This window comes from Cebidichthys violaceus, unplaced genomic scaffold (assembly GCF_023349555.1).
Source record: "Cebidichthys violaceus isolate CVI_PGR_0920_01 unplaced genomic scaffold, fCebVio1.0.p SCAF_53, whole genome shotgun sequence".
NCBI classification, from domain to species: domain Eukaryota; kingdom Metazoa; phylum Chordata; class Actinopteri; order Perciformes; family Stichaeidae; genus Cebidichthys; species Cebidichthys violaceus.
The window spans coordinates 1,044,568-1,067,577 of record NW_027176739.1 but is presented as its reverse complement, the minus strand read 5'-3'; the positions used below and the strand labels follow the sequence as shown (position 1 = coordinate 1,067,577).

The 23,010-nt window shown below is 47.1% G+C and overlaps 1 protein-coding gene across 1 annotated transcript; it reads left to right on the top strand.

The window, feature by feature from the left end:
* The first annotated feature begins 362 nt into the window (after nucleotides 1–362).
* Nucleotides 363–16,261, top strand: fgfr4 (fibroblast growth factor receptor 4). Its single transcript, XM_068731639.1, is given in 22 exon segments — nucleotides 363–1,061; nucleotides 2,930–3,137; nucleotides 3,140–3,176; nucleotides 5,725–5,897; nucleotides 6,010–6,160; nucleotides 6,292–6,342; nucleotides 7,005–7,274; nucleotides 7,391–7,480; nucleotides 7,587–7,753; nucleotides 7,914–8,037; nucleotides 8,852–9,042; nucleotides 9,309–9,447; nucleotides 9,560–9,753; nucleotides 9,928–10,073; nucleotides 10,312–10,433; nucleotides 10,528–10,638; nucleotides 10,750–10,940; nucleotides 12,363–12,485; nucleotides 12,968–13,038; nucleotides 13,170–13,307; nucleotides 13,413–13,518; nucleotides 13,948–16,261. Coding segments are annotated over 21 exon segments (2,817 nt in total). The 5' UTR covers nucleotides 363–1,061; nucleotides 2,930–3,086; the 3' UTR covers nucleotides 14,119–16,261.
* The last annotated feature ends 6,749 nt before the right edge of the window (nucleotides 16,262–23,010 follow it).

Here is a 23,010-nt window from a genome sequence, read left to right as displayed (position 1 = left end):
GTCTCTCTGGAGGGGTGGGGGCCTTTTAGTGTGGGGGTAACAGAAGCGCACCCCCTCCCTCTCTCTTCTCCCTCTCTCCCCCCTCCCTCTCCCTCCTCTCTCCTCTCCTCCTCCCCTGGCCGCTCACAGACCATTGTTTGTTGTGACTGCCGTCCGGAAGAGCAGCGGAGTGCTGTAATGAGTGCTGGTGGTGTGTGTGTCGCTCTCTCCCTCTCTCTCTCCTCTCTCTCTCTCTCTCTCTCTCTCTCTTCTCTCTCTCTCTCTCCCGTCCTCTCTCTCCCTCTCTCTCTCTATCTCTCTCTCTCTCTCTCTCTCTCTCTCTCTCTCTCTCCCTCTCTCTCTCTCCCTCTCTCTCCTCTCTCTCTCTCTCTCTCTCTCTCTCTCTCTCTCTCTCTCTCTCTATCTCTCTCTCTCTCTCTCTCTCTCTCTCTCTCTCCCTCTCTCTCTGCAGTAGAAGGAAAACGAAAGTGAGGAGGCTGAGCTCCACATTTGAGCGGCAGAGCTCAGATCTGATCGGGATACAGTCGCACGGGAGAGGAGAGCTCGCAGAGGTGCTGCGTAAAGACGCACGTAAAGAGTTACCCGAGAACTACAGTTTAACAGAGAGAGGACTCTAAGCCACGGGGGCACGTGTTATCAACCTCTGTTCATCTCTTAGTCCCGCCACGTCCCGGATCTCTTTTTCAATATTTTCTAAGCGAGAAGGGACAGTTTTATTACACGCGCAAAATCCACTTTCTGGCTCCGTGTTTGGTTTTCTTTCTCTCCATGGATTTAGCCTTGTGAGCGGCCGGCTGCAGTGGACTTTGCCCAGGGGGATCGCGGGCTCCTTCCACCGGTCACAAGCAGAGCAGCTGTCGTTCACGTTTTTAATGGATTTATAAGATACGACTCGGATACACAAGAGCCGCTCACAAACTGCTATTGGGGAAGGTACGAAAGTGCGACAACGGAGCTCCAAATGAGGATTTCAATATTCACTCGTATCGAACGGGACAAGGAGTGATCTCCCCCCCCCCCCTGGTGCCAGTCATCCCTGCGCCGACAGACCGGGAGGAGAGGTGGGTGAACACAAACAGCTGGGGATGTGTTGTTTCATTCATTTCAGCAGCAGTGGGTTGGTTAAACCAAGACTAAAAGCCTCATAGGTACAACCTCAGACACAGTTATTAGAGTGAGTTCATTCTACTTTGTTTTCATAAATCAAGCGGACTGAAATAAAGCACGAGAAGGGCACTGAACTCCACCTACCAGCTCAGCTCGTGTGCGTAATAAATCCACGTGGAAACGTGGACTTGGGGAAAAAAAGTCGTGGCTTTTATATATGAGGCGAAGAAGTTTGTTGTGTTTGGCAACGCGCACAGATCCAAACAAGTCACTTTGCCTGTTAGACATTGAACCTTCCACACGGACTATTTGTTTGGAGGAAAGACGCTCAAAGCGGAGTTTGAACTCTGTCAGACCGCAGTAAATGTAACGCTATTTCTCCCGCATGAAGTTAATACATTGACGCCGTGCACGGCGTAAGTCACGATCAGACCCTTCACCGGGAAAAGCGTCTCATTCAGGAACATCTGAGTCAATATTTTATTCACAAAGCGATTCTTTTTATTGTATTTCTTTGATTGATTCCGGGTTTGTCAGACACTTGATCACATTGATTGACTGGCAGCATTGCTAATACCAACAGTGCATATGAGTGATTTATTAAGTGTGATTTGTGTGGCGGCACACCAGTGACGTCTCTCTCTCACTCTCTCTCTCTCTGAGTAGAAACAGTAGAATGCAGTAGAAGTGTTTTGGCTGCAGCAGCGTGCCAGCGGAATTAGCAGCAGCAGGAGGAAAAAGCTTCTTTCTTTTTTCCAGCACTTAATTGAGAAAGAATACGTTTCATTCAGCAGGCTGGTTCTTTAAACGGCGTGTGTGTGTGTGAGTGTGTGTGTGTGTGTGTGTGTGTGTGTGTGTGTGTGTGTGTGTGTGTGGGCGCGGCCTGCGTGCATGGGGCGCACGCACCAGGGTCTGGGCGCCTGTGCGCAGTTGGTCCGACTCGCAGCAGAAAGGAATCACTGCGTTATTCCTCTCGTGTTCTTGTTGTGGGCTGCTCGTGTTTGCAGTCTGTCTGCAGAATGACTTCATGGTGACAGCGTTTGGTTTTATTAAAGGTGTTTATGAATATTAGTTAAGTATTCCTATTTGCGTTGTGTCTTTGTTGAATCATTTATACGGAGATGCACAACAGGTTGAAGTATTTTTCAGACAAGAATGCCAAATATGTATTTCATCCTGAATGTTGGTGGCAGCTTCATGGTTGTGAGTGTGTTGTAGCTTCTCTCTCTGATGTGTGCTCATAAATAAAAGCCTGCGATTGGCATTTATTCTGCTGTTTACCCCATTATTAAATGAGAATATCACCGCCGGGAAGGTGAAGTTATGAGTTATCTTGTGATGTGAAATGCTGAAATTGGAGGTGTCACACAGGCCCTCTGCAGTCAGGTGGATGCTCGGTGAGCAGTCACCCGTTTCCACCTGAAGCTTCATGCCAGCTGCCGGTCGAGTCTCTCTCTGCTGCTCCTTCAGATTCTGAAGCTTCCTGGCAAGTTTCAAGTGTTTTCCCAGTAAGGGCCCATTATCCCGGGGCAGACTGAGCCGGGCCGTCCATTGACAAACAACAGGCGGGTAACAGGCCTGCTCCTTATTCATGACGCAGGAGAGCCTGGACAATGTGAGACAGTTAGCAGGACGTCTGGTTCAGAATACAGCTGCTCGCAGTCAAAACGCCGTCTTTTACTATTTGTCTGAACAATTGTTGTTGGGTTTTTTGCCACCTGGTCTAAAAGTGAACCAGAGAAGTCTGTGTCTTTAGCCGCTCTGCAGACAGATCTCCGATCAGCTGATAACCGTCTCCCATTGTGGTTGTTTGCGTCTGCAGGATCCGGATTAAGAGGCTTTGTGGGTTTCTGAAGTCTCAATGCCAGGGACCGGAAGTGTGAGGCCATCTCCAGGCTTCCAACGTATATATATAATAGATATAGATATATATCTATATATATCTGCCTTTTTTTAACCAGAAGACACGCGTGAAGAAGATGGAGAGGATCTGCACGTTCTGCGTTCTCCCTGCTCTGTTTGATGAGACGGAGTCTCGGCCAGGTCCATCAACGGAGGAAGGACTAAAGGTAAGACCTGAGCTGCTTTTCTTTTTCCCTGCAGGTGAACATTGTCAAATCTGAAAGCACATCATTTTAAGAGGCTTCTCAGATGGTTTCTTTCCTCACTTTTGGGGCTTTGTGTTGCATAAAGGTAAGACAGGCGTGAGACCGAAAGCTCTCAGTGTATTACGTGTATTACGGTTTCGATCAGCCCACTTTCCTTTCTTAGGAAGTGTCAGTTTCTTTGCAGCCATGACCACAGAGGAAGTCAAGGTGACAGGAAACATGACAGAGAGGCTGCAGTCCGGTCTCAGAAGGAGAACGGTGGGGGGGGGGGGGGGGGGGGTCATTGATGCTTTACAAACAGAAGCCAATATGCAAAAAGTCGTCAATCGTCAGATTGTTTCCTCTGGGTTAAGGTGCAATCAGTAAACTTGTCCGACACAATCGGTCCGTTCAGTTGCGTCTCCTTTGCCGTGAAGTCGATGCTGTTTTTCAGTCAAAGCTAAAGGACCAGAGGACATATTTGTGTGTAGATTGATGAAAGACAAGGTGGGTCGTCGCCCCGGAGGCGTCGAGCTGCTGTACTCCTGGGCCCCCGCGAGGCCAGCCGAGGCTCGCTTTTGCTCAGAGGACAAGGAGAACAAACTCTGTGGTTCATTTAAGAAGGATGAGTTGAGAGCTGAACCGGGATCACACGGAGATCTTCAGCTCGTGAAAACATGCAGGGTTGCCGCTCTTTTGAAGGCGGCGTTGCAACTTTTATCTTTTGTCCTTTGGAATTTCTGTGATTTTAGAATCGACTCAAATCAAAGAGGAAGATCGCTTCCTAATTTTCTGCACAGACACAAGAAGCCACCGGGCGTTTTCTGTCATGTTGCTCGATATATAATTACACATCTAATGTTACTAACCACACGCTGCTGAACGCAGACAGAGAAACCTATTTTCAGTCGTGTTTTCTGCCACATCATTACAGATCATAGAAACGTCTGAGTATAGCTTTTGTCTGTACATATCTGGCGAGCTTAAATAGATTTATATCAGGCACCTGTAACTGCTGCAAACAGGTCGGGAACGATTGCTAGCAAACATATATCACATCTGATGCCACAGAGCAGATGCTTTCATTAGCCTTTCATACACAATCTGTGACGTTGAAGTCGCAGGTTCCATTTATGACCGCAGAGACAACAGCGGGACTCAAGGTCCACTTACTAGAGTTCTTCTTCAGGAGCTGTCCGTTGCATCTGTTGGCCTCCGGCAGCAGATGGAGTTTGCTCAGAGAGATGAGAAGAACTGTTCCCAGGAAGATCATATTCATGAGTATAAGTAGATTCATATTATAGCAACTGTGTTATGTGATATTGTCGAACATGCAATATCTGTTTTATATATAGATCAATAAACACTTTTAAAGTGTTATGAAGTTATAAATCATTTATTAATTGCTTACTTCCTATAGAGTATTTATGGGGTTAAAATAAAGAGTTAACTCCTCAGAATTAAAGCTGATTGGATCAAACTTCAGCATTTGAGGAGTCTCATGCCCTGACCCTGTTCCCGGGTCATGGGCATGAGACTCCTCATTGTCCCGACTGGTTTCCACAGAGAGCTCCGCTCCGGCGGTCCAGCCGACCGACCGCCCGGCCGGACCGCCGGCTCGCTCGCACCGGCCGAGCGGTTTGTTTGTGTTGTGTTGTGTTTTGTTTGCCCCCTCGCCTCTGGGTGACAATTCACACTCCGCCGCGAGTTCAACTCCAGGGCACCGTCCCCTTCTCTGCAAGTTCATCAGCACGGCTGTAAGTGTGTGTGTGTGTGTGTGTGTGTGTGTGTGTTCATCCCTGTGATTTACTGTGTTTGCTCCATTAGATGAAGATGCTTGTTGGGATCTCTTATTCTGAATATTGTGACCCAGTTAGTGTGTGTGTGTGTGTGTAATGTGTTCATCACGGTTCTTTTAATTTGTTTTCCTTATGGCTGCTTTGACCAATCAGCGTGTCTGATTTTCCACTCACAAAGGTTGTAGCCGTGTGTGTGTGTGTGTGTGTGTGTGTGTGTGCGCTCGCTCCTGAAAGCACTTCACTCCGACAAGGGAACAGATTGCCTTTTCACTAAGCGCTCGCAGGAAGCAATCAGACAGAAAATTGCCCTGGAAAATTGCTCGTTCCGAGTGACTGAGCAGCGAGCGAGGTCCCCCGGCCGGGGCGGACATATGCTCCAACAAGTGAGTGGGCGAGCGACCCGGTGAATGGAGGGCACTGTGGCTGAGGGTGACACGATGGTAGCCGGGTTATCAGGGCACTCTATCGCCGGTGCCTGGTAGCATTAAATGACAGCGGCTGTTAAGGTACATGGTGTACTTCTGTTGCCGGACCTTTCAGAGGTAAACTGAAACCTCTAAGGTGTGTTTCGACGCTGGACTCTTTTATCCTGTGACTTCACCATAACATGACACCTGGAATCTGGTATTTTAGGAGTAAATTAAATTGTTCAGAGGAAGAAAGGTGAAATGCCTCCCCGACATCTAAAATGAAGACTCATTTTCTATATGTATCTCCTTTTTGTTCTCCAGATCTTCGGGTCTCCAGGCCTCTGATCGTGCCGGGTTACCCAGAAAACACCACGGGGTTGGTGGGCGGTCAGGCGAAGCTGGTGTGTAAAGTCCACCGGTCGGCGTCCACCAAGGTGCAGTGGCTGAAGACGGAGGTCAGCCAGGGAGGACCGCCTCGCCTCAGGGCTCTGACGGTGAGAACAGATCCACCGACGGATACAAAACAAACAATTTCCCGTTTTGATTCGGTCCTCATCATATTAGATGTTATATACAAGAGGGTTAAGTGATCACTCCTCCACGCAGGCCCTGCAGAGCAACGCGTCCAAGGTGAACACTTTGCATCTGTCCAACATCAGTCTGGAGGATGCGGGAGAGTACATCTGCATGGCCGAGAGCACCCACGAAGGACAGGCAGTTCAGGCCATGCAGTCGGCGTGGCTGGAGGTCCTGCCTGGTAAGACACTCTTATCATCGCATCAACATTTTGGGCAAATCTTGCTAGTTTTGGTGCCAACTTCATACAAGGAGCCCAGACTTTTAGCCAAATTATACTCAACTTAATAATCAACTTTTTGCTCCCAACAGGTCCCATCATTTCTCAAAATGTGGACCTGACTGCTGCAGACATCCCATCAGGTAACCTAGTTCTCATGCTGGGAAATGTTAAATCCAAAATAAACACCGTTTGAATCCTTTTATGACGATGCAATCCCTTTAAATATTGACAATGCGGGTTTAGAATGAGTTTGTCAGACCCAGAAAAGACAGCACAGACTCTTGCAGATAGTATGGCGGCCATCTGTGTGGGCTCGTCCTCCTCCCCAGGCTGGAATGAACTCCTCTCCTCCCGTCGCTCACTTAGATCTCCAGTGAACCTTCACCGCCCCTCAGATTTACTCTCCCGTCCACTGTCACGCTGCAACATGTTCATTAGCTTCGGCTTCTCTACCTCCTTCTCTTTTCTTCCTTTTCTTTTCTGCTTTGGGGGGGAGTTTGTAGCGTTAGCTAGATGGCTCTCAGTCTACACCAGCCACAATAATCCACAGGGGAACAAAAAGATGAAGAGGAGGAGAAGGGGGGTGTGTGGAGGAGGGCTGGCCTCCTGGTCTCCATGGCAATTCCATTGTGTGTTTGTTGGTAGAGGAGATAATGGAGTTGAAGTGTTGAAGGTCATAGTTGAGGGGACGGCCACTTACTACAGAGAGGAGAAGAAGAAATAACCTGCTGACATGTGCGAGAAAGAGTAGAATATAACAAAAACGAGGGGCACAGACTCAATTCTTAATTTCTTTCAACAGATGTTGTTGACGAGCTGAGCGAGGACACCACGGAGCATCTTCTGCTGGAGCCGGGCAACGTCCTAAAACTGCGCTGCGACCCGAGCACCCGGCCCGGCATGGCGGTGAACTGGTACAAGGAGGGGCACCGGGTTCCGCCCACGCCCCGCATCCAGATCCGCGGAGCCATCATGGAGATCGCAGACGTGACATACGAGGACTCTGGCGTTTATTTGTGCGTTCTGCGGGGAACCAAAGACCCTGTGAGGAACTTCACCATCACCGTGGCAGGTAAGGACACCGACACTGTTAGCTAACAGTTGTTTTTAGGGATTTAAGAGATTGGTGGTGCATTTTACGGTTGGACATAGAAAGTGTTATTTCATGTTACCTGTATTTGTTTCCAGACTCGTTGGGGTCGGGGGACGACGATGAGGACAACGGCTTGGAGGACTCGTCGGCTGAGATCGAAAACGACCAAGTTTACTTCTCCAGAGGTACGTTGTTGCTGTTGTTCCTTGGGGACCCAGTACAACTCAACCACCGGGCTTAATCAGGGCCCTCTCTGACTAACGTCTCATTGGCTGGTCTCTGTCCATACAGGTCCTTACTGGACCCACACTCAGCGTATGGAGAAGAAGCTGTATGCTGTTCCTGCAGGCAACACGGTGAAATTCCGTTGCCCGGCCATGGGCAGCCCCATGCCGGGCATCCGCTGGCTAAAAAATGGACGTGAATTCAGAGGAGAGCACCGCATCGGGGGCATCAAGGTGAGCATGGGTTCCATCTCCTGAATTCTAAATGAAGCTGAATGACAGCTGGTTTCATTCGGATGATCCGGCTGAGCTTCCAGTGATATGTGAGTTTTATAAAGCTCAGTGAGTGTCTATCAATGCTGATGTATTTCTTTGTGCCTGTTTCTTTGTCTAGCTGAGACACCAGCACTGGAGCCTGGTGATGGAGAGCGTCGTGCCTTCAGACAGAGGAAACTACACCTGCCTGGTGGAGAACAAATATGGCTCGATCGCTCACAGCTACGTCCTCGATGTCCTGGGTAAGAAATGGATGATCCAGCACTGTCTGGACACATTTTCAAGAGTGTGTGAAAATGAAAAAGGTTTAAAAACTGTGTGATATGGCTGGTGGTATTTACGGCAGCGATAGCAACAGCCATTAGTCAGCACTTGCCTCCAAATAAAAGCCTCCGGTCTGAGGGAGGGGATAAGCGGGTGGGGTGAGCAGAAGGGGAAAGGGGCGCCTGGGCAGGATGTGGACGATCAGGCGTCCACACCAGTTTTCTACCTGACCTGTGACAGGAGATCGAGGAGGGCTGCGGTTTGTTTGTTCATTTGTTTGCTGTCCGTCCACCGCGGGGTCAGTTTCCGTCCTCGCCGACGGGGGGAGAAGACTAACGAGACAACTAACGAGATCAGAGAGCGAGAGTAACCACAGATCAAAGAGAGCCCAGCGACCAGCTGAAAAAAGAGCCATGCTAGTGGAACCAATTTCCATCCCAAAATTACATTTACCGCTCTGGTATGCCAGCATGGAAACACATTATATGTGACTGACAACTGCTTGGCAATTGCAGACATTTGTTTACAAAGCAGTCATGTTTGGCGACTGTGAAACAACTAAACATCGGGATGTCTTTAGCCCCAGCTCCCTGGGTTTCCAGTTTCCTGTATGTGTCCTCCCTGCTTGGACTCCTGGTGAGAGGAGAATTTGTCAGACCAAGCTTGGCATATCAGTGAAATCTCCTTCTCCACGTCCCAAAATTATCTTTGAACTGTTGCCCCGAGTAGACAGACATCCTTTAAGCTTTGACCCACTTTGCTCATTTATTCTTTGATTTCTTCCCAACACAGAGCGTTCCCCACACAGGCCCATCCTGCAGGCCGGTCTACCGGCCAACATCACGGCAGTGGTGGGCAGCGACGTCCAGTTCCACTGCAAGGTCTACAGTGACGCCCAGCCTCACATTCAATGGCTCAAACACATAGAAAGGAACGGCAGCCGCTACGGTTCTGATGGGACGCCCTACGTTCGGGTCCTCAAGGTTTGTCAAACTTTAGCTAAAGTATGCTCAATTTCTTATCGCTGTTCTGATATCCAAAAGACTGGAACCTGCTTTATCTTTTACCTTTATCTCCTCCAATTTGCTTTAATATGATTATGGTTTCCTGACATACAAGTGCCAACAACAGTCGTTTGCTAAACAATAGTAAAAGCCTCTCATGGAACTTTTAAAAGAAATTGTATCGCTGATCGATGATTGTTATGAATATCTGTTAATGACACTTTTTCTGCAATCGTGTTGTGCAGACCGGCAGTCTGAACATGTCAGAGGTGGAGGTGCTCTACCTGTCCAAAGTGACCATGGAGGATGCAGGGGAGTACACCTGTCTGGCTGGAAATTCAATCGGATTTGCGCACCAGTCTGCCTGGCTCACCGTCCTCTCAGGTAACGAACGAACTGTAGAATCAGAGCTTAAAAGAATTTACTGCTAGAAAATTGCTAGAATTATTTTAACTTTTAATTCTTCTTCTTTTTTATTGTCCCTTTCTTCCTATAGAGGAGGAAGCAGCAGACGCTATTGAGACCTTGGAGACAAAGTACACCGACATCATCATCTACGCCTGTGGTTTCCTGGCTCTGATCATGGCCATCGTCATCGTGGTGTTGTGTCGAATGCAGGTCCACCCCAGAAGGGAGCCGTTTGACGCCCTGCCAGTCCAGAAGCTCTCCAAGTTTCCTCTTCGCAGACAGGTACAGGCCGCTATGCATTAGGGGAACTTCCAAGTCTGTCTTCTCTAACTTAAAAAAGCCCCAGGGTATGCTTGAGTTCGCAGGAAGCATGTTTATAGTGGTTTCGAGCCGCCCCACACTTGAGACCTTCCTGTATGTTCATGTTAACAACATTCTCTGTACCTCTTCCTTCAGTACTCGGTGGAGTCCAACTCGTCAGGGAAGTCCAGTGCGTCGCTTATGAGGGTGGCTCGCCTCTCGTCCAGCTGCTCTCCCATGCTGGCTGGAGTCATGGAGTTTGAATTGCCCTACGACCCGGACTGGGAGTTCCCCAGAGAGAAGTGAGTTATCTGCAAAGAAATTACACTCTGCTGTGAACGTTTGAAATTGTTATGAAGGAAATGTGTTTAGTTTGGCTTCTGGGACTCATTTGTGGGACCAGAAAAGAATCGAGCCCGCAGCCAGCTTTTGGCCCTACCCAGCCTTTGCTTCAAGAAGCCAGAGCCCCAAATTATGGATTTGTACAGTTGTCATTTGTGCATGCTTATTTTCGCTAACTTTCGCTCTTTCTCTCTCTAGTTTAACGTTGGGCAAACCTCTAGGAGAAGGCTGCTTCGGTCAGGTGGTCAGAGCCGATGCCTACGGCATCAACAAGGACTCTCCGGATCCGGCCTCCACTGTGGCGGTCAAGATGCTCAAAGGTAGGAAAGAAATAATCCAAAACACAAAAATGCCTCTTGAGAATCAGCCTAAATCTGTTGTCTCTTCTAAACAAAATGTATTTTTCCCCTAAAGACGACGCCACAGACAAAGATCTGGCGGACCTCATCTCGGAGATGGAGCTGATGAAGGTCATGGACAAACACAAGAACATCATAAACCTGCTTGGGGTTTGCACACAGGATGGTGAGTATCTAACTAAACAACTGAGTGTCCTTATTGTAAATCTCAACAAACAACTCATTTAGTACAGCAATAGAAACAACTCCTTCATCCTGGTTGTGTTCCCCCCCTCAGGGCCTCTGTATGTGCTGGTGGAGTACGCCTCCAAAGGCAGTCTGAGGGAGTACCTGCGGGCCCGGAGACCCCCAGGCATGGACTACACCTTTGATGTGACCAAGGTGCCTGAAGAGCAGCTCACCTTCAAAGACCTGCTGTCCTGCGCCTACCAGGTGGCCCGAGGGATGGAGTACCTGGCCTCCAAAAGGGTACGCTCACTTTAAAGAGTCTTGTAGTAGAAGAGAAAGAGTCTTCTTTCTCCAACACTTGTATGTAATTATACCATTTGATGTACGTTTCCTTTTTGGGGCACTTTGTGTCTGAAGAGTTTCTGTAATTGTCAGGAAACTTAAAGTGCAGAAAAGATTCTATTAATCGATCAACAGACAGACTAGACTTAACTGACTGAGTTTTCTTTGCTAGTTTTTGTAGACATATGCTTACGTAGCCCCAACAGATATATACTCAGCACTCAAATGAAACTTGAGATTTCTAATACGTTAGTACTTTTGGTGTGAGCCAGACAATTGGTGGTGATTGATGGTTTTAGTTGATCTCAAGGGACTTAGGAGGGATGTTTAGGAATCACAACAACAATTCAGTAAAATGTATCCACGTCCCTGGGCGAGAAGTAGAGCCACAAACGGAAAGCAGGATAGTAAAATGCTTTGTAATATCAGAAGTTTGGAATTAGGATTAGGATTGAGTTCTTGTGTAGTTCTGTGTTTTGGGATTGGGGCACTTGGCCTTCAGATAGATCTGTCTTTGCATCTGTCTGCCCCTTTCTTTCTTTCTTTCTTCCCATCCCAACCCCCCTCATGTTTCTGTTCCTTTCATTTTCCCAGCATGCACTCTGTCTGTGTGCTTCTTATCAACACGTCTCTTTGTCTGCCAGCCGGTGTCTCAGACAGGCATTCCTAAGCAGAAAGCTGCCGCAGCTTCAGTCCTGTTTACTCTTCCCCATCCATCTGTCCGTCCCCTCCGTCGCAGGGCTTTGTCTCTTTTAGCGCCGCCATAAATCTGTTAGCAAACAGGCAGCAGAGCCGTCGTCTGGGTGCAGGCATCGGGTTTCTGGCTCTACGGCCTCCTAAGAATGCAGGAGTCTGAAACTAACCCCTCCATTATGGGGAGACCCACAAACCAACCCTGGTTCATTTCGCACGTCCCCACAAATCCCACATCTATTTCGAATGAAAACCAAAATAAACTTAATGATATCCATTCAATGTGGGCAAACAGTGCCTTTCTTTTTTTTTCCCCTCCCAAGGGGTTTGTTTTTACTTCAAACTCCCAGGTTTCTATATAAAGACGTTTTAAATGTGATGCGTTCACTAAAATGAGCCGCTGTGTGTTGACTTTAGACTCCTGAGTCTTTTCATTTTTGGAGAAAATGTGCAGTGAATCATTTCTACCTCCAGTAACTCCATGTTTTTACATGAATACTCCTGACCGCCACTTGGAACAGAAGAGAAAGTGTTGCGTCTCACTTCCAAAAAGTGCATTTCATGAATGTAAAAGCTTCATAATAACGCTTTGTTCGACTTTATGCTCATCTTCTAATCTGGAGAGCCAGCCGTTGGCCTTATAAACTCACTTTGGAGTCTTTAACTCTCTCTCTTCTCTCTCTGCAGTGCATCCACAGAGATCTGGCAGCCAGAAACGTTCTGGTGACGGAGGACAACGTGATGAAGATCGCTGACTTCGGCCTGGCCAGAGGAGTCCACCAGATCGACTACTACAAGAAAACCACAAACGTGAGTGACAGCTTTGTAGTGGAATGTATTTAGGAATCGCTCCTGGAGCTCTGCAGGGAGGAAACTTGCTTTTCCAGGAGGGAGAGTAAGAGTGCAACAAAAATGACTTTCTCTCCTTTTTAATGTCACACAGCTGACAAGCTAAAATGTGCTTATATTTGACCCCTGACCCTGTAAAGTAACAGGAACATTTCCCCTAAAAAGTCCCATGTTGAGATCACCCAATAAAACAAATTTAAATATCTTCAGGTCAAGATATTTAAATTGTGAAGAGGTGGAAGCTGCTCGTAAACATGTCTGCTCCTCAGACAGCTTTAATGCTCCTCAAGACAGATGTCTGATGTTTCCCACTGACTGGCAGCAGGCTTAATGGGACTTAATTAGACGAGGAGGGAGGAGAGGGAGGACTGGAGCTGTTGGTGTGAGCTGTTGTGATAAATGAACGCTTAGAGTCTCTAAACTCTAACTTCTTCACTCTGCAGGGACGGCTGCCGGTGAAGTGGATGGCACCAGAGGCTTTGTTCGACAGAGTCTACACGCACCAGAGCGACGTGTAAGTCCAACTTCTCCTATCTTAAATACCTGATATGATACAATTGTACATCATATCTTCCAATGCTCTGTCTCATTGTACGCCGCTGTAAACCGAAGTGGGCGTGTCCTGATCCTCTTGTCTCTGCTCAGGTGGTCGTTTGGTGTCCTGATGTGGGAGATCTTCACGCTGGGCGGCTCCCCGTACCCTGGTATCCCCGTCGAGGAGCTCTTCAAGCTGCTGAAGGAAGGACACCGCATGGACAAACCCTCCAACTGCACACATGAACTGTAAGCCGGTGTCTTGCCTTAAACTTTGCAAAACTGACGATGTTGTTCTCGTAGATTTTTCTAGACGGTTGAAATCATTTCGTGGGTTTTTCTCCCCCTCTGTAGCTACATGATGATGCGTGAGTGCTGGTATGCCGTTCCCACCCAGAGGCCGACCTTCAAGCAGCTGGTGGAGGAGCTGGACAAAGTGCTGCTGTCCATCTCTGACGAGGTGGGTTTCAAAACACACACATATGCGTGCACCTACTCATGAAACTGCACACACACACACACACACACACACACACACACACATCCTCTCTTTCACAATCTGCAGTCCAGATGAATTTGGAACCCCGAGAGTTAATGCACAGCGAGCAGAGTCCGGAGCTTAGAGGCTCCGAACGACAACAAAATCAAATCAAATCAAAGAGCAGAAATGTCAGAGCAGTCTGCAGATCGGTCAATATTTCATGTGAATGGTTTCTTGGTTCTTACATGCATCAAAAGACACATTTCTAGCTTTCAATTTGTCTCTGTAATGGATTCGGTGGTCCTAAAACAATTACAAAAGCGAATTCACTCGCTAGTCCGAAAGCCTTTTATTGTTTCTTGAGACGCCAACATGTCTCTAACGTCTGAACTCTCCCTCTGCCCTCAGTACTTGGACCTGTCGACGCCCTTCGAGCAGTACTCCCCGTCGTGCGAGGACACGTCCAGCTCCTGCTCCTCCGACAACGACTCCGTTTTCACCCACGACGCCTTGTCCACCGACCCCTGCCTCCTGGGCTACCAGGACTCCAGGATAGACGTGAAGACGGCGCTCCGATAAGACTCGCGACGGACGGCGCCCTGAACACGTGTAACACATCCACTGGCGGCCACATTGGAGGTCCGCAGAAGCATTTCGTCGGTTGGACCTCCATCATGGCGCCAGACAAAGCCCGTAGATATAGGTGGGCATTTATACACACACATATAAACACATGTATGCACGTGGAGCACTGAGGCCGGTGGGCTTCGTCACACAGTGAAGGTTTGAGGAAGAACATTTCATCGTGGGCATCAGAAAAGAGGACAAACAAACACGCGGTACTTTGGACTGTCGGCTACTGGTACTGTGTCCAAGAACAGTTGTAAACGTTGGAAAACTGCGGCACTAAACCCGACTGGAGAAGATCCTGGTACTCATAACGGCCTCCACATGGACAACGGTCTCCTCGGTGATGAAGACATTTTTAACAAAAACAAACAGATTTATTTTGCTATGATAAAAAAAAAGAAGAACCTGATAGTTAAATAGAAATCTCTCTATATAAGATTATTTTACTTTTGTGTTGCTTATTTAAAAAAAAAAGAAGAAACGGTCTTAAATCTCAGGATCTCGTGCGCTAAGACGTGGCTGTAGTGGCAGCGAAGTGCCTGAATTTACGATTTCCTGTGAATATATTAGAATATTAAAATATTGTATGTACATATCAACAGCAGAAAGACGATTGCCTTTATAAATTATTTGCTGAGTGACACAAAAATGAAGGTTGTTGGAGGCGAAAGGAGAGAGGAATCTAATCGAGTGTTTCAAGTGCCAAACCTGTCGCAGCTGTCGCACTGGTCTTCACGTTCGGGTTTTATTCCAAAATATTCAATTTCGAGCCAATGATCCCGACAAATTCAAACAGAAAACATTGAAATCACCTCCAAATGGTAAACGAATAGTAGAAGCCGTTAACAATGGGTTTACATCCGCAGCTTTTGACTCCAAACCTCAAACGTACGTGGAACAGAAAATGATGGATTTGGCCGTTAACGACGGCGTACATGTTTTGGAATGAAACCCTCCATTTGTCATTTTGTAGAAAGCTGCTTCGACCTCCAGCCCAATCAAACAGTGTGTGGTTGAATACCAGAAGGCGTTCCAGTTCTTGTTGCCGTTGTTGGATGAAAACCACCAATGTGGTGGTTTTCATCCAACAACGGCTTCAGTATTTCGGTCTACATTGTCAGAGACAGTGTGTGTCCAGGGTGGGACTCGACTCTGAAAGGAGGACTGACGATTCAGCACTGGGGACTACGTTGGTGGAGCTGGCCCAAGCCCACTGTCACTGTTGACAAGGGGGGGGGGCACTGCATGTGAAAGCCAGTGTGATTGATTTCAAATAGAAGAGAGGGGTGAGGGGGGGAGCCTCCTTTGTCTGGCTGTAACCCTTCACCCAGCCCAATCTGTTGGCGAGGGGGTCCTCAGGTCCGCAGCCCGGCCGGACAATGAAGGCTTTGCCGGCTTAATGGGTGTGACCGCGGACCAGAGGGAGTTCTGCGGGGGGTGGGGTCGGTGGTGTGCGAATGAAGAGGCTCTTATTATGTTAATGTCTCCTCTTCTCTCCCACACGCCCCTATCTTTATCCCCCACGGCCGCCATCTTTTACATTTACAAGTCTTAATTCCGATTGGCCACCGGGACCAGCTGCAGAGAACTCCACCCCCCCCCCCCCCCCCCCCCCCGTGTCCTCGGTCCACCTCCTGGATCAGACCGCAGACGCAAAACAAGGCGACCATTTTTGACAGTAACGCTTGTCAAAAATATCACCAAAAGTTCACCAAACTGACTCCATGGAACTTCATTGATTTTGGTTTGAAAAATGTGTAAAATGAAGGGTTTGATTTCAGAACGAAGGGTAACCAGCCAACCGTTTAGTCAGCGAAGGATTCACGTGTTTGCTTTTCCATGCCGTCAATCAGGTGGTGACAGTTGGCGTCTCATTTCAGAATGAAGCTCTTCACATTTTAAATGAAAACTTTATGGCAAAGTGTCCGGAGAAATTTGCATCTTTACATTCCAGCTATCTGCTCTCCTCCCCCAGATGCAAACTGTAAACAATCACCGCGTTCTTAAACATTTCCTCCAGATAATTATTTTAGAAATATCTAATTTATTTGTTTATTGTTTTGTTTTTATATGAAATAAAGTATAATTTAAAATAAAAGCAGCCCTGTGTGTCTTTTTTTTTTCTCTCCGTCTTTGCATTAAAACAATTGGCTAACTATTGGCTCAACGGATGCTTTTCACTGGAAACCTACAAAACCAGACGTATGATTAAGAAAGCGTCATTTATCATTCTGGATTCTTTTGGTTTGTGTTGTCTTGTTTTAGAGATATTCTCTCCAGTATAATGGGACTAGATGGCGTCACAGCCTGGCTCATAGACTGAAACAAAAACAGGGAGACAACGAGCTAACGGCCAAAAAGAAACTATTTATTTGTCTCCCAAACACAGGTAGTACAATGTTTCCCAGCAGGTTACGCCACGACAGCACCGACGGTCGTGAGCCCGTCAACAGCGATCTTCTCGCCAACCCCTCGCTGTCAACTGAACGGGGTATTTGTAAGGCCCCCAGCCACCCCGGCACAGGTGCTGCTCATCTGGCTGACGAGCCTCCAATCACCACCTGCAACACAGGAAACTCAACGCGGCACCCGGTGCATCGATAGGAGGAGGGTCGTCACAATGGCGCTCTGCTTGTGACGCTTAAAGCGCCAAAACGATACAATGTTTGTTTGCTTGTCGTTGTTCCTGTCTTGCTGTGAGTCGCAGTTCTCTGGTGTTTTTTTTAGGTGTATGAGAATCCCCCAACTAGTGTCCGAGTAAAGTCGCTTTCCTGGAGACAAATTTGGCAAACAAACAAACAGGTTATTACAACAACGAGTCTTATTTTTGTAGTTCTGTCGATCGTGATCACGATGAACAGCTGAGATCTGGGATTATGATGACGTGTTCAGATAATCAGCCTCCAGCTTCTCCAGATGATATAAACCACTTCATTTAGACGTTTGTCTTCAGTTTCTAAACTTATGTTCTATATATCTATAATATATAATATAATATATTAAATTTGCACAATTTCAATTATTTGTGCAAAAAGTATTCCTTCAACTTAAGTGTGTTCTTGCGTTGTGTCAAACAGAGGGAGAAAGCAAAAATGTGAGAAAGATGAAAGACAGAGACGGGAGAATCATGAGATGGAGGTCAGGGGTCAAGAGGAGGGAGGAGAGGGCAGCAGTGATCCCAGCCAGCCCAGGCTTTTGAAGTGTGTGTGTGTGTGTGTGTGTGTGTGAGTGTTATCTCCTGTGTACATGGTGTGTGGTCTGTACATATGTGTGTGTGTGTGTGTGTCTCTTATCTCACATGTACAATAAATCGTTCTCACCCAGAGCGTCTCTCTCTCTCTGAGCCGATAAAAGTCTCAGTCTGGGTGTCTGGAGGTGTGTGTGTGTGTGTGTGTGTGTGTGTGTGACATTAATTACAACCAGTATTATCAATTCTCTTAAAGTGGTATTTTAGACGTGCATGTTGGGGTTACTGCGACCAGGGTTTGATTAAAACGGACTCTATGACAGCTTGTGAAAGCACACTTAGAACATCAGAAGTCTTCCGTTCAAGGCGTACCTGCTGCCGTTATTTGGTGGCATTTTCTTCCACCTGCAAAAAGAAAATATGGCAAACAAAGAGGGAAGAGTCCAGAGTTTGAGTGAACTGCAGGTCATGGTAACGGACTGTTCAAACCCACATCCTCAGCCACACAGACTGCCAGCTTTGATCAGAGAGCGCCAGACGTGTTCCAGATCCACGCTCAGTACATTCCGGCCTGTGTTTGTTGAATCAACTGCAGTTATCATCACTTGGCAACTTTCAACAATCAAAGGATCATATTTTTGTTTTGAAGGCAGTGAGACGAGACGCTTTTATCCTTAAAAAGGCAAGAAAAAAAATGTCTCTCAAAGGCAAAATAAACGGCACTGCTGACAACGTACGTGACTCGCCATCCTTCTGACATCACAGAAATTCCAACATCTCCAGCAGCCTAAATATTTAAGGTTTTCTACGCCAAATGTTGTATCTTACCAACTCCAAACAGCCTCCCCGTTCTCAAAGTCTGCCTGGAGGCCAGAAACTCACAACGGGATAAAGAGTTCTGTTGGTCAGCTTGAGTTGAGATATTTCTGTAGTCAGTTTTATGAATAAGGGAACAGGGAAACATATGAACATGAATATTAGATTCATAGTTTCATGCTAGAATACTAGGGCTAACTAGCAACACCCTGCAAAACAAGACCACATGCTGCTGCTTTATTTCTGTTTTCTACATCGATCAACGTCTGGGGCAGAGTTCACTTTTTCAATAGATTGAAGAATGAATGAATGAATAACTTAATGAATATAGCCATCATGTGCAAAAACAGGAACAAACATGTAGCGCAAAAGTAAAACAAAACATCAATATAAGTAGCGCAGGGATTTGGTTTTAAAGTGAAATCTGTTGGGAACATTAAAAACATCTAACTCTAAGTCCAACAACTAGCGTTAGCATGAATTAACTAGCTCGCTTCGGCTAATATAATCTGCCAGCAAAACAAACAGCCATCAGCCATCAGAACATCCGGCCGACCCGTTAGAGGGACTACTGGGGTTTAAACTCATGTCCCCGAGCCACCCGTGCGCCCCGCTTGAAAAGCTAGCTACTAGCATCACCGAACGTTGTAATTTAATGCACTGACGGACATTCAGGACATGTCCAGGGTTTGAAATAGGGATTCCCCCAAAAGCCCCGGTGTGATTCGACCACTGGTCCCTGTGCTGCTCAGCCAACAGGGTCAGAGGCGACAGCTATTGCACAATGCTAGTTTTTGTAGTTTTTAATAGTTTGTCGTACTTTGCGGCCATTTGTAGTCTTCTGTCTTTCTAACGTCTTCAGACTCCTGGAGACTCAGACTCTATGTGGGACAAAACTTGGACCGCTTTATGGGACATTTTGTCTTTTTACAATCTAATCAGCCAGTAAACAGAATGAGGAGACGGACTCGGACGTGTAACAACTCTGTTTATCCCTGTTTAAAGTTTAACCACTTTGCTGCAGCACACTGAACCCTGGACCATACGCACAAACACTGTTTACAGCCCTGCACTCTGTGTGTGTGTGTGTGTGTGTGTGTGTGTGTGTGTGTGTCAGCTTTAGTGTAATGTTTGTTGGTCTACTTTATCTACTGACCTCCGGAAGTATTTGTGATTCTGTCTGCACACACGGTGCGTGATAAGGGCCAGGAAGAGAGCGTGGACACAGGATGTTGAGTTAACACTGGGACAACACGAGAGCAGCTTGTCACACAAGAGGAGCGGCCGCAAACACAACCGGCCGCCACGTGGATCCGTACGGCCGTCTGCTGACACACAGCCTGCTGCCGGAGAGAGGAAACCAGTAACATCAGAGAGTCCTATAATATTAAAATGAACGTCTGAGCCTGGGTCATCCGTGAGGGACTCGGAGTAGAGCCGCTGCTCCTTTGTGGTGGAAAGGAGCCAGTCGAGGTGGTTCAGGGCATCTGGTGAGGATGCCACCTGGGCGCCTCCCTTAGGGAGGTGTTCCAGGCACGACCGGCTGGGAGGAGACCCCGAGGGAGGCCCGGGACCAGGTGGAGGGACTATATCTCCAAACTGGTCCTGGGAGCGCCTCGGGATCCCCCCCAGTCAGAGCTGAGCTGATGTGGCACCGGGAAAGGGAAGTTTGGGGGTCCACCTGCTGGAGCTGTTGCCCCCCGAGACCCGATCCCAGATAAGCGGGTGAAGATGAGATGAGATGAGAGACGTCTGAGCCGGTGGCTAACAGCGCTGACAAAGCTAACAGGAAATCAGAGAGTCGGGGTAAATAAGGATACGAATGTGAATTTGACAGCGTCGATTCAGTATCCCACTTGTCTGTAGGTAGGTATGAAGAATGACTTCTCAGCTCTGGGAAGAGGACCGTCCGAGGAGCACGTTGTAATGATTAATCATTAATTAATTAATCGGGTTAATGACGCAGCATTAGCCCGTCGTGCCGTCTGTCTCGGCTCCAGTCTTGGCCCTCCATGTTCATTCAGTGTTGACTGCGGTTACTTCACAGATTACAGTTTTTCATCACCTTCCCTCGCGCCGTGGGTCGAGGACGGTGGTTTGCTAACGTTAGCGGACTCCAATTCCAAGCTAACGTTAGCTAACGTCGCACACTGTTTGGCGCTGCACATCAGGAATCAGGAGGAGGCAATCGCCGGAAGTTTGGGAAAGGTCTAATTTTTTAAAGTTACAATCCGTTGACATGTGAAAAGAAAACGACACACAGAACCCCTTAGAACGTGTCGTTATAGAAAGGTTCTAACCGTTCACGCGTCACATAGAGAAACATCGGGTCTGCTTTCGTAAACGAACACGTCGTAATTGAAAACGTATCTCAGTGTGTGTGTATGTGTGTGTGTGTGTAATAGAGACAGCGTGATGCTTTGACTGGGACAGTCTGCAACAGGACGGATCAGGTAACATCAGAAGACAACCCAAGGTCACAGGTGATGCAGCAACCCCCCCCCACCCGTCTACGGTTACCCACTCACGGTAATATCTATCAATCTGTTGGTTTCTTCTTCTTCTCTTACTGTACACCATCCTCCCATCACGGACAACAGTGCACGAGTTAAACGGTCGCTCGTCTTTCTCTCCTTACACCAGATACGTCATTCTGTAAACATCATGCAGCGACGCACGTGAAGAAGGAGATGTTGTGATATTGTTGGAGGTCGGAGGCCCCCGGCATCCTGCAGACAGGAGGGGCCCCATAACTCTGGCTTTCCCCTTTCGCCCGGCTCCGCTGCTGCCGACTGGCCCTCGTTATTTATTGCTCTGTAATTTCTGCAGACTAATTGATTTGGCTCGGCTTTCAGGCTGCGGGGAGACAGGAAGTCAGGCAACCGAGGGGTTAAGAGGGAGGAAAGTGTGTTTCTCTATGTGTGTGTGTGTGTGTGTGTGTGTGTGTGTGTGTGTGTGTGTGTGTGTGTGTTTCACATGCTGGTTTGTGTTTGTCTACTGGCAAATAACGCTAAAAAGTATTTAGATTTCACACCTCAAATGTCTGCATGTGTGCTGCTGTGAATATAAACTTCTTCTCAATATTTTTGGGAGGTATAAAGTAGGGATGGGGGTATTTAGTATTCTATGGAATAAGGTGTCATGCATTCATAGCCTTACTTAAGCAATAGTATCATCAGTAAAAATGTACTTAAAGTGTGAAAAGTAAAAGTATTCATTGTGCAATTGCCTAAATGTTCCCTGACGGTGTTTTTACTTTTACATATGATGTGTTTGAATTAATATTACTGCTGCATTAATGTGTAAGTTTTACATCTTACCGCCGTAGATGTTCAAGGTTGTGCTGATTTAAACTCCTTTATTTACTGTCGGCTAGTTTTATCTGCAGCAATGCATCGTATTCTATGAGATCGTCGTGTGTTTTGTAGCGTTGTTGTGCTGTAAAAAAACCACGTAGCATCTTTAAAAAAGTCAACTTTTCACGAGTTCAGAAAGTACCTTGACTTTGTACGTAAGTATAGTATCTATGTGATACGTAGAAACGTTGATTATTAGAGAATGTCTAGTGCATTTCATGAACCCTTTAAAATGAGTTTCTGATGGACAGAACTCTACCAACACGCCAGACCCCAGAAGTAATTAACGTGGTAGTATTACCTGAACTTGAGCTCGACTCGGTCTGCAAACTGATCTTTATCATGAGATGAGAACAACAGCAATCTGGACGTTAGGAAAACACGTTCAAAACAACCCCGAAGCACCGCAGCGGGTTTTTTAAAATGGTGAGCGAGCAGGAATTCAAATTAAACATTAAGTATAATTAGTAGTAAATGGGGTGAAACATACAAAGACGCAAGTGTGGTCCTTTAAGCCAAGCTAAGCAGCATCAGTCAGCATTAGATTTCTACAATTTATGGCCCCACGCTAAGAGGGTCCAGGTCCCCAAATTAGGCTTCAATTAGATTATCCCCCAAGACAACACTTAGTGAAGGTCTGAGATCAGCTCGATGTCAAGAGCACCGACGAACTGCTGTCCAGCTGGTCCCTCAACAGAAGGCTTTCACGGAGACACTCGCACCCTGCAGCCTTTAATGTCCCCCCCAGGCCTCATCTTAGACACTCGATGGACGGCATGGTGGAAGAGGACAGGAGTGGTCAAGACTGGTTTCCTAACCTTCCTATTGGATGTATGTACGGATTAAACAAACAGGACAAGATAGAAGATTTTAGGTTGATTGTCTTTGGTACATTTGGACAGAGCCAGGCTGGCCTTTTTCTCCGTTTCTAGGACTACGCTATAGTCTAAACATCTCAGCTACATATTCAATGGACAGAGATGAGCTTCGTTTTTTAAATATTTCTTTTAATGCGCTTCACTCTGCAAACATCCCACGGCAGTGGAACTGTTTATTTTTGAGCTGCTGCAAAAGCTTCTCAGCTTCATGTCTCCCAGGAGCTTCGATATGCATTCCCTAATGATGCTACGCAAAACCTTTATAAAACTGTCAAGAGTCTCAGCAACCGTTGCGTTATTGTGAGTGTGTGTGTGTGTGTGTGTGTGTGTGTGTGTGTGTCGTGTTACAGATGTCGGGACAACATGCATGAAGAGAAAGTGAGGGAGGCCGTTTATAACAGAGGGGAGGGAAAAAAAGAGCCTCTGAGAAGGAGGCAGAAAAATGTGTGAATAATCCAATCCAACCCAAAACTACACGGCTGCCTCTTCTTAATGGGGAAAGATTTCTGGATCTGAACCCGGACACGCTGATGCAGGCCAGACTTCTCCAACAGTCGAGCCGACGTCTCTTTAGGCCGCTTGGCTAAGTGGTGCGTTTAGTGAA